The sequence below is a fragment of the Pteropus medius genome, unplaced genomic scaffold, assembly GCF_902729225.1.
Source record: "Pteropus medius unplaced genomic scaffold, Ma_sr-lr_union100, whole genome shotgun sequence".
NCBI lineage: Eukaryota > Metazoa > Chordata > Mammalia > Chiroptera > Pteropodidae > Pteropus > Pteropus medius.
The window spans coordinates 25,956,577-25,968,646 of NW_024344378.1; the positions used below are offsets into that span (position 1 = coordinate 25,956,577).

Genomic DNA, 12,070 nt, shown 5'->3' on the forward strand with positions numbered 1-12,070 from the left:
TTTACTCGGCTAATTTTGAGTTATCCAGCCAAGTGATCTATATAATTCATGGAGAAAGTAACAATAGCCATTTGAAATAATATTTTTAATAGAATATCTATGACGCAGCTTTACCAGTTTCTCTTCTTTCTCTTCCTCTTTGGGTGAGAATGTCCCAAGTGAGACCTGCTACTGACGCTCCTGCTGAAAAAAAGCCACTCGCTTCATCAGATATTTCGCCAAGCCAAGATATAGCAGCAAGGTTTTAAATTTCCTTCAAAATGAGTGCTTTTGGATAAGAAGGTTAGGTTAAACCTAACAGGATATCAGATCAAATTTTTATTTTCTGAGTTTTTTTCAAGTATACCTTGGGGAAGTAACTTTGAAGCCACGGAAGGTGACCATGAAGACCAGGAAAGCCTTTGACTGGCATATGGTAAGTAAACATCTAACAAGTTCATTTAAGAAAAATAAAATAGGAACAAAATAGGCACACATTTGAAAAGGAAATCTCTCTTGAAATCAATTTCACTATTTGTCTAACAAGTTAGAAAATGTTGATGGGAGACTACACAGGTTCTGCTCCCACCTAGGATGTAGAAAGCTAAAAGACCATTGTTTCCACTCTAACGAGAAAAAAACTAGATAAATTACACAATCCTAACTGTTCTTGAACCCATCAGAGAGCTAAGGTCTCAAGACAGCCAAGCAGTCCAAGGAAAGACAGGCCTTCCAAGGAGAGACGGATGAGTAGCTGGTCTGTGGCAGAACCTGAGAGGAGATGCCGGATACCATGTAAGCAGGTAAGAATTTAGCTAAAATTTTTAACAAATTTCCAAAGACTTAATGTGAGCTAGCTTGAAAGTACAGAATCCCTAGAAGCTGCAGAAACAATGGGAATTTGCATCCACTAACTAGCTCTTCTCCACAGACTTCCCCAGGTACTCAAGAAAGACTGGTGGCTGGGCAGGAGAACAGAGAAAGCCTCCATCTGTGATGCAGGCCTGGAAAAGGGAGCAGCCACCACTACAGGGAAAGCTTGAAGCTCTGCCTAGACTCTTCTTCCTTTCAGACAAAAGCCACAGGAAGAAGGGCAGCAAATCTTGCGGATCCCTGGGAACAGGTGAAGACCACTGTGACTGAGACAAAAGTGAAAAAAAAAGAAAAAAAAAACCAACCAAGCAAACAAAAAAAGCAGAAAAAAAAACAAACCAAAACAAAACCCCTTTACTCCTAGAGGAAGGGCAGGAAACTCTCCTGCAAAAAACCTGTCAAAGATGCCAACAGTTTGGCTCTCCTTGGCGGGGGACAGGATCACTGAGAAAGGCTGACTTCCCTAAGCCTCAAGACCGAGGGTCTGCTTAGTACTAAGGCTGAATCTGAAAAGCAGAAGGACCTCCAACCTGCACCAGTAGGCCAGCAAACCCCAAGAATCAAGGAACAGCAGCCTTCTGAGCTTGGCAGAAGAGCAAAAATGTGCTTAGAAACTCCTACCAGGCTCAGGCTCACAGGGAAGGCTGAAAGCTGAGGGTGGTGTACCACCATTGAGAAAAGCCCTCCAGCAACCTAACCCCACCTTAATTTAATTACTGAAAACCAAAGTTAAAGAGAAAATTTTGAAGGCAGCCTGAGAAAGAAGGCTTTTCTTAATGCAGAGGAACAAAGATAGGAGTTCCACACCAAGCTTTTTACTAAAAACTGTACGAACCTGAAGACAGTGAAGTGACATCTTTCCAGTGCTGAAAGAAAATAACTGTCAAACCAGAATTCTACACCCGATGAAATATCTTTCAAAAATGAAGACAAAATAAAGACTTTTTTAGAAAATAAAAGCTGACAGAATTCATTACCAGCAGTCCTGTACTATAAGAAATGTTAAAGGAAGTTCTTCAAGTAAGAGGAATATGAAATCAAAAAATCTGGTATCATACACAAAGAAATGGATCTACAAAATAAATGAAGATGTCCGGAAATGGTGAAAATGAAAATAAATAGAATGACATTCTCTCTCTTTTTTTTTTTTGATCTCTCTAAAAGGTTATTTTCAAAAAGAGCAATGTATTGTGGTTTTATTGCAAATATAAAAATAAAATTAAAACAACCACAGAAAAGATGAGAGAGAATTAGAAATGTGCTGTTAGGTTCCTAAACTGTACATGAATTAGTATAATTTTTTTGAACTTAGACTATGAGTAATTCGAAATGTATGTTGTAAGTTTTTGAGCAACAGCTAAACCAAATTTTTTAATAGATATAAAATAGATTTACAAAATATTCAATTAATTCTAATGGAGGCAGAAAAAGAGGAAAAAGGAACAAAGAACAAAGGGAATAAATAAAAACAACTAGCAAGATTATATATTTAAATCCAATAATCATGTTAAATGTAAGTGGTCTAAATAAACTAAAAGAGGTGGTCAAATTGGATAAAAAGCAATTATAATCTATCTACAAAAAACCCACTTCAAATAGAAAAGACATACATAATTAAAAGCAAAAGAATGGGAAAAGATACACCATGCAAACAGTAATCAAAATAAAGCTGGAGTATCTACATTAATATAAAAGTTGACTTTAGAATAAGGAATATCACCAAGGATGAAGAGGGACATTACATACTGATGAAGGGGTCAATTCACCAAGAAGTATAACAATTCTAAATGTGTATGTACCTTACAACAGAGGTGCTAGAAATGGAAAGAAATGGAGAAATAAACAAATAAACAGTTATAGAAACCCCACCTTTTTAATTAATAGAACAACTAGACAGAAAAATCAACAAGGTTATAGAAGACCTGGCAATCATCAACTGCACCTGACATTTAAAGAACAATCCATCTAATGATAGGAGAATTTATTCTTTTCAAATTTAATATTTTACTTATACTTTACTTATCCAAGTCTAGTATTAATTAGAACCTTTATTGCCTCCCAAAGGTCCTTAGAACCCTTTAACTCCTCTTACATCTTTCACCTTATGTGCTATTCTTGAGGATTTTCATTTCATGAATATTTTAGACACTACAAAACATTTTTTAATAATGATTTATCTTTCTGATGCACTTCTATTTTCCATTGTTTTTTTATTCTTTCCTGTACCTCTGAGATGCTATTTGGTATCTTTTTTATTTTTTAAACACCCTTTAGTATTTCCATTAGTGACAGTTTGGTGGCAACAAAATTAATTTTCATTTTTTAGATACATAAGATGACTTTAATGCACCATCATTCCTGAAAAATATTTTCATTAGGTATAGAGTTATATGGTGGCAATTGGTTATTTTCTTTCAGCATTTTAATTTTTTCTATTTTTTAAATTTTCTATTTCACTTATTGCTAGTCTAATTTTTATTATTTCCTTCCTTCTGTTTGTTTTGGGTTTACACTTCTTTTTCAACTTTCTTAAGGTAGAGATTGAACTAGTAAGATTTTTCTTCTTTTTTAATATAGGCATGTACCATTATAAATTTCCTTCTAAGCACTGCTTATCTGCATCCCATGTTTTTGTATGTTGTATATTTTGTTTTCATTCACCTCAAAGTATTTTCTAACTTCCCTCGTGATTTCTTCTTTGATCCACTGGCTGTTTAGGAGTGTGTTGTCTAATTTCCACATATTTGTGAATTTCTCAAATGTCCTTTTGTTATTGATTTTTAATTGTGGTTGGATAACATACTTTGTTTGACTTCAATCCTTTTATATTGATTGAGACTTGTTTTATAGCCTAATATACCATCTGTTCTGGAGAGTGTCCCATGCGCACTTAAGAATAATGTATATTCTGCTGTTGTCGTGTGGTGTTTTATAAATGTCTATTAGGTCTAATGGGCTTATAGTATTATTTAAGTATCCTATTTTCTTGTCGATCTACCTAATTGTTCTATTATTAAAAGTGGGGTGTTGAAGTCTCCGACTGTTATTGTTTAATTATATCCCCTTCCATTCTGCCCATTATTGCTTCATATTTTGGAGCCCTGTTGTTAATTGCATATAATGTTTATAATTGTTATGTCTTGCTGATGGATCGATACTTTTTTAAAAAAAAATTTATACCACTTTATACCTAGAAACAGTTTTTTGTGTTAAATCTATTTTGTGTGATATTACAATTACTACTCCAGGTCTCTTCCAGTTTCTGTATGCATGGTATATCTTTTAACACCCTTTTAGACATCTGGTTGGATCATTTTTAAAAATCTATGCTACCAGTCTCTCTGCCTGTTGGCTGGAGTATTTAATCTATTTAAAGTAATTACTGATAAGAAGGAAGTTATGTCTGCCATTTTGAATGTTTTCTATATGTCTTAAGTATTTCCCCCTCTGTTCCTTCAGCACTTAACTCTTGCCCTCTTTTATATTAGATATTTTCTAGTGTACCATTATAACTCCCTTGTCATATGTGTGTGTGTGTGTGTGTGTTTGTGTGTGTGTATACATATACATTTGTTATATATATTGGTCATTTTTTAGTTGTCTTGGAGATTATAATTAACATCTTAATTTAATAATCTAGTTCAGATTATTACCAACTTAAAATATCAACAATTACAAAATAATTGCTCTTGTAGCTCTAGTCCCTTCCCTTTGTTTTTCGACAAAATTGGAAACTTCAGCAATTATTTCTTCAACTAGTCTGTCTCTTTCCTCATCTCTAGGACTCCCATTACATTTATGTTGGTACACTTAATGATACCCTACAGGTCTCTGGTACTGTTCATTTTACTTCACTCTTATTTCTTTCTGTTCCTTGGACTGAATAATCTCAACTGATCTATTTTCAAGTTTGCTGAGTTTTCTTCTGCTCGCTCAAATCTCTCTTGAGCCCATCTAGTGAAGTTTTCAATTATTGCACTTTTCAACTCCAGAATTTCTATTTTTTTAAATCATTTCTGTCTTTATTGATATTCTCTACTGAGACATTGCTTTTGTACTTTTCTTGATTTTTAAAATATGGCTTTCTTTAGCTCTTTTAACATATATTAATTAAGTGGTTTTAAGTCTTTGTCTAGTAAGTCTACATCTGTGTTTCCTCAAGGATAGTTTCTATAGATTGCTATTGTCCTGTGTAAGAGCCAAACTTTATTTTTTTACATGTTTCATTTTTATAGAAAATTAGACATTTTAAATAATATCAGGTGGCAACTTTGGAAATTGAATTCTCTCCCTTCTGCAGGAGTTGTCATTGATATTGTTTGTTTAGTAACTTTTTTGAACTAATATGTAAAGTCTGTATTCTTTGCCATGTGTGACCATTGAAGTCTCTGCTCAATTAGCTTAGTGGACAGTGGATGATTAAATAAATTTATTTAAATACCCGAATCCAGTAAGTCTCAGCCATTGCCAAGAGGCTGTGTCTGTGTATGTTGGGGGGTTGTGGGGTGTACCTTCAACATCTGAGAAGGCAATTAAAAATGCTGCCTTAGCTTTCACCATGTTTTTGCAGTGCCTCAAAGTCATCCAGATGTGAGAACTTCTGAGGTGTTTCCTGAGCATGCGCACAGACTTGAGCCTACATATAGGCTTATGCATGTGCATTCCTTCTAGATTCCCATGAATAGCTTAGCAGTTTTCAAAGATATAGATATGTAATAGATATGTAATTCCCCAGCTTTTTTTTTTTTTTGTCAGCTTTATTGTTTACCCCAATCGTTATCACTAACTCAGGCAGCTGCAGTGTTAACCACTGCTGATGATTATTTTCAGCAAATGCCCCCAGGAAAAAGGCTATTCACACTGAACAAGGTCTGAGTCAGGTCAAAGAAAGATAAGTGCTGTGAATGGGGGTTTCCAGGGAATTGCCAGACAGGTCAAATAACAACAGTTCTTTGAGAATGGTGTTTCTGGGGAGATCCAAACCTATTCTCCCCAGCCCCTGGCTGCTAGGCTACTGGTTCTATGATTTGGGACTGTTGGTCTTCAAGGCTAATGAGGAGCTGGGGAGAGTGATGAGAGTAGGTCAAATTAAAACAAACACCACAACAGTAATCATTCTTACTAAATGCAGCCTTTAAAATAATAATAATAAAATAATAATAATAATAAATGCTCTTTAGATTGTTGCGAGCCTTTGGTTAATTACCAGCATTCTGAAAAATTTTACTTTAACAAGTTTTCTGAGTGTTCTCATTGCTTTTATGGAGGAATATGTTTTCAGAGGACCTTACTCCACCATTACCACTGACTTTGCCTCATTCAGTACTTTGAAGCTATCGTTCCACTGTCTGCTTACATTCTTTTTATTGCAAAGATAGCTGTCCGCTTGTTATTCCTATGAAAGTAATATATTTTTTTCCACTGGTTTTTAGCAGTTTGACTATGCTGTACCTAGGTGTGACTTTTTATTTATTCTGCTTGGGATTTACAGGGCTTTAGTCCCATTCTCTCTTCACCATATCCTGTTTCTTTTTCTCATCCTTTTGTCTTGCCATACTTTCATGTAACTATTTTCTTCTAACCTACAGCGCTTGGTATTACTAGACGGTCTCCCATCCAACTACTAAGCAGGCCTGCCTGACCCTGCTTAGCTTCCGAGATCAGATGGGATCGGGCACGTTCAGGATGGCATGGCCGTAGACAGGTTTTTTTTTTTAAGGAGTGTAAACATCTGTTTTATGAGCACACAATGTATACATTTTCAAATTACAGCATTCAATGATTCAATTATTTCTTCTTTGATAGGAATCCCTTTGTATTGCGAACAGCTCTTGTTTTAGGACAAAATCACATAATATAAAACAAATCATTTCAAGACTTATTTTGATCATTTTGCAATGTATAAATATTGAATCATATGTTTTACACTTGGAACTTATATGCCAATTATACCTCAATTTAAAATTTTTTAAATGAATTATTTTAAAGTACACAATTCAGTGGTATTTAGTATATTCACAATGTCATAAAACCACATCTATCTAGTTCCAACATCCCAAAAGAAAATCTCATACTCATTAACCAGTCACTCCCCTTTCTAGCTGTGGCAAACACCTGTTTCTATGCATGTACCTATTCTGGACATTTCATATACATGGAATCATACAATGTGTGAAATTTTGCATCTGACTCGCTTAGCATTATATTTTCAAGGTTCATTCACATGGTGGCATGTATCAGTACTTCATTTTTATGGCTGAGTAATAATTCATTGTATGTATACACCACATTTGTTTATCCAGTCATACGTCGATGAACACTTAGGTTGCTTATACCATTTGACTATTGTGATAGTGCTTCTATGAACATTGTGTACAAATTTTTATGTGAATGAATTATTTTCTTTTCACTTAGGTAGATTCTTAGGAGTGGAATTGCTGGGTCAAATGGCAATTCTATGTTTAACATTTTTAGGAACCACCAAACTTTTCCACAGTGGCTGAACCATTTTACAGTCCTATCAACAATGTATGATAGTTCATGTTGAACAACTTCACACTCATTTCCTTTTTCACTATAGCTATCCTTGTGGATGTGAAGTGGTACCTCATTGTGGTTTTGATTTGCATTTTCCTAAAGACTATATTCTTGCTGCTTTCAAGATTCTGTCTTCAGCTTTTGAGCATTTGTTATATTGTGTTGTGGATTCCTTGAGCTTCTTGGATGTATAGATTAAAGCGTTTTAGCAAATCTGAGTTTTCAGCCATCATTTCTTCAAGTATTCTTTGTGCCCCTTTCTTTCGCTGCTCTACTTCTGGCACTCCCTTTTTGCAAATGTTGGTATGCTTCACTGTTCTCCACAGGTCTCTTAAGCTTTATTTTTCCTCCATCCTTTTTTCTTTCTGCTTCTCTAATTAGACCTAGTTGACGTAGCTTTAAGTTACTGGCTCTGTTGTCTACTCACATCTGCTATTGGAACCCTCTAATGCTTTTTTAAAATTTCGGTTATTATACCATTCAGCTCCAAATTTGTATGGTTCTTTTTAATAGTTTCTTTACTGACATTCTCTATTTCTTAAAACATTGTTCTGGATTACTTTATCTCTACGAGCATATATGAGACAGATGATTTAAAGTCCAATGTTTGTGCTTCTTCAGGTATGGTTTTTTTTTATCTCCTTCTATGACTGGGCCATACTTTGTTTGCAAGCTTCTTGGTTTTTGGTTGAAAATGAAACATTTTGAATATTATAATGTAGTAACTCTAGAATCAGAGTTTTCATGCTTCAGGTTTTTTGTTGCTTGCTGTGAGCCGTAGCTGTTTGTTTAGTGACCTTTTTCGTATGTGAAGTCTCAATTCTTTGGCTTTACATACTCTCTGAAGTCTCTTCTTTTTGCTTATGTTTTCAGCTAGTTTATCAATAGATTTCCTTGAATGCCAGTGGCTAAAAATATAACCAAAACAAGAATCATAAAAAAAGAAAAAGATCCCCCCAGTCTTTGCATATTGGCTGTCTTGGAGCACAGTTCAGTGCTTAGTTCTAGGTCATTTTAAATCTGCCTCAGCCTTCACAGGTCTCTTCTAAGCATGCATCCTGGCCTGAAATGGAGTGGCTTTATCAATTCCCCAGAAGACCCTGTTTTTAAAGGCCTAATTTCCCTTAAGATATCCTCTCCCATTTTTTTCCTCTCCAGCTTTACACACTCCTTTGTTTACCTCAACTGTAATCTTTTGCCCCTGGTTGCAGCAGGTTGTTTTTTGCCTTACAATATTGTCAAGAAATGCCTGCCACTTTTCCAGCCTGAGTTCTGAGATGAAACAAAGGCAAGTGCCTTGCTTTTCCTTCAAGTTGCCCCAGATGGGTTAGAACAAACCATTTTTTGAAATTAAGATCTCTGCTTCTTTGGGACCAAGGACAAAAGTCCCACTCTAAAAAGATGGGCTGTTTTCTATCTTTAAGACCACCACAGAGCTGGAAAAGGGAATGCAGCAAGAACAAATAAAACACTAAAAAGGCTTAGTTTTTAGGTTGCCTTTCCTGGATTCAGCATCTGATTGTTTTCTAGAATTCTAACAAAGTTGTTCCTGAATGTTTTTACCTCTGAGGAGGAATGGGTCCTTGAAGCTACCTAGTTTTTGCCAATGGTTATTGTTTGAGTGCTTTAACATTGTATATGAAAATTTATAGAGCTGATTTAAGGCTCTGGATGTTAAAATTCTCCAGATTTTTGCTTCTGTCAGGCAGTTAAACTAGTTGTAATAGCATTCTCAGATAACTTTAAAATAGGAAATGAGATGACTTAAAGTTGAACTTCAGGCCCTGATGAGTGCCTCTCTAATTCTCATTAATCTTACACCAAGGTGTAGCCCTTTGGAGAAGAACTGAAAGCCTGGGGTGTTTACCAAGGCCCCTCTTTCTTGGTGATACCTATGTAGTTTGAGAAATTTTAATGCTTAACTCTGTAAATATATCTATTGCCAAATAATGGGGGGAAAAAGTTAATGTAGAAACCAAAACCAAATTTATTAATCATGGGGAAGTTTATATTATCCATAGCCTATGATGACATCTGGTTTTGCAGAAAAATTGTATCATTTTTATAAAGATACTTTGTGCAAGATAAATTTATTCCTCAAAGTAGCACATTTTCTTATTCTCCAAAAGGGTTTGGTTTTACTTAGCTATCAGTCAAACTTCTCTAAATTTATTCACTTAACTTGACATGGGCACATTTATTCTTTGCACATACAATAGTCTCCCCTTATCTTCAAGGGAAATACTTCACAACCCCCAATGGATGCCTTAAACTGTGCATTGTACTGAACCTAATCTTCACCTCAGCCAGAGATATGGCAGTACCTTCTTCATCAGCAGTTGCAGCCTCTCCAGTAATTTTTATATTTCAGTCCAAACCTATTTCTGAATGTACATGTAACCATCCCTTATTTGTAGCAAATGGCTTGATGTCATTCATTTCAGAGGTTTCCTTAAAGTGTTCATATAGGCTCAATGCTTTCTGGCACAACTTATTTGCTATTCATGTCTTCCACCCACAAATTTAATGCTTTTTCCATCTTAAATAAGCACTTCTCATGCACTCTAGCTGTAACTTTTGCACTATGAGATACGACAGCAAAACTAGCACAAATTTCTTTTCCCTTTTTCACAATTTTATGGATAGAAAATTTTTCTTACTGTAGATCTTAGCAACTTCAACATAACGATTATTTTTCTTTCCTTATGTCGAGAACTTTTATCCTTTCACTTAATGGATTCACTTTATGACTTCTCTTTGGCATATCCATATAGCCAGCATCACTACTCTTGCATTTTGAAGCCATTAAGTAAAATACGGTTACTTGAACATGAGCACTGCTATACTGCAACAGTCAATCTGATTACAGAGATGGCTACTAAGTGACCAGGCCAGTAGCGACAAAGGGATGATTCACATCCCAGGTGGGACAGAGTAGGACGGCGCAAGATTTCACCATGCTACTCAGAACGGCGTGCAATTTAAAACTTATGAATTGTTTATTTCTTGAATTTTCCATTTAATATTTTCAGACCGTGGTTAACTTTAGGTAACTGACACCGCAAAAGCAAAATCATGGATAAGGGATAAGTATTGTATTCCTTCTAAGTGTTCTGGGTCTTCAGGCTGAAACATCTCAACTTCCAGAAATTTGGTTGCCAGATCGAAATTGTCAGAGCCCTTCTAAAGGTTAAGATTTCAATAGAAAAAAATATATATACACATACATATTTTATTATATACAAAGAACAATAAAAAGTTTCATCAGGTAAACAAAAGAATACAAATTATAGTCATAATTAATAGCTTCAAAAAGCCCTTAAACCACCGTGGCCTTCTGCACAAGGCACAGGCCTCAAAATGGGGTCACACAGCCATTAATTAGAGGTCTAGGTAGTTCTCTCAGAAGCACAATCTATACTCTGGAGAAGCTGGCTTTTTATGAACTCTGTAGGGGCTCATGTGTGAGGCCTTAGCCTTATAAAAGTATGAAATGCTTTCACATGTAGGAGGAAACAAATTTAAAATACTGAAAGGAACTTCTAGGGTTATGTTTATTGTTGACAGTGATTTTAGAGATAACCATAGAAAAGTGTTAAAGATATCTAAGTAAAATTCTGGCTATCTCATAATAGGAATGGCTACAATTTTGTAGCTCTACAAATGATTTGTTGACAAATAAAATGAGAGAAAGTGAGTTGAGAAGGCAGAATGGAGAAGTCTAGGGAAGGAGGCAAGCAATACAGACATAATTCAATCACAGCAAAACAGGGAGGAAGATAGATGGCCCTTCCCAAGACCGAGCACTGGTGCTATTTACCTACGTGAGTTCAAGCCCAGAACAGTGCAGCTTCTGCACATTTGCAATTTAGTAATACACAAGAATAAAGTTTTTCATGTTATGAAATGTCTCTTATATCAAAAGCTAGAAATGCATACTTAATGCAAATCCCAAATGAAACCCAACTTAATACACAGTACACTACGGGGATGACAGAAAAATGGGCACACGTATTACATTCTACTAAATTTACAGTACTGCCTTGATATTTTCTATTTGTTTTTAATCTATATACAAGGCTCACGGTTCTGGGGTTACAAGTTTTTTCATTTTTCTTAAAAATAAAATTGCCAGCCCTTAAGTTAACTAAAGATTTATCTGGGCTCGTAGAGGTAATCTGCTCTTTGTAACAGATTGCTCTGCAGTTTCTTCCACTTTAGACCTCTCCATTGGATTAATGCCTCTGTTTTCTTTGTCTTTTCCATGTGATTTTTTATGCTGTGGATTTAAAGGAAGAAATTAAATCAATATAAAGTAACATTTGCTACATATTAGCTATAATATTGTATTTTCAAAATTCTCTGGGTTATAGGAAAGAAATTAAGTGTGGAAAATTCTGAAAAGGGTCAAAACAAATCTGAGCCAACAATTTGTCTGGCAAGTAGAAAAGAATGCCTGTTTCATTTTACCACCAACGGAAGAAGTGAGGTGAAAGAAATATTTTTTCTATGATATTCCAAGGAATAATCACAGATTTTACTATAGGGCAGTGGTTCTCAACAGGGAGCATTTTGTCCCACTCCCCCAGGGGATATTTCATAATGCCTGGAGACATTTTTGGTTGTTAAAATTAGGGGGTGCTACTGGCTTCTAATAGGTAGAAGCCAGGGAAGCTGCCAA

General features: G+C 35.4%; 1 protein-coding gene and 1 pseudogene across 1 annotated transcript in view; both read right to left on the reverse strand.

The window, feature by feature from the left end:
- Positions 1-6,431: 6,431 nt before the first annotated feature.
- Positions 6,432-6,554, reverse strand: LOC120610110 (uncharacterized; annotated as a pseudogene).
- A 3,810-nt stretch (positions 6,555-10,364) lies between these two features.
- Positions 10,365-12,070, reverse strand: part of KIF11 (kinesin family member 11) — a 39,346-nt gene continuing 37,640 nt past the window's right edge. Inside the window, exon 22 of the mRNA XM_039871725.1 lies at positions 10,365-11,668. Within this exon, the coding sequence (XP_039727659.1) occupies positions 11,537-11,668 (132 nt within the window). The 3' untranslated portion in view covers positions 10,365-11,536. The remainder of the gene's footprint in view (positions 11,669-12,070) is intronic.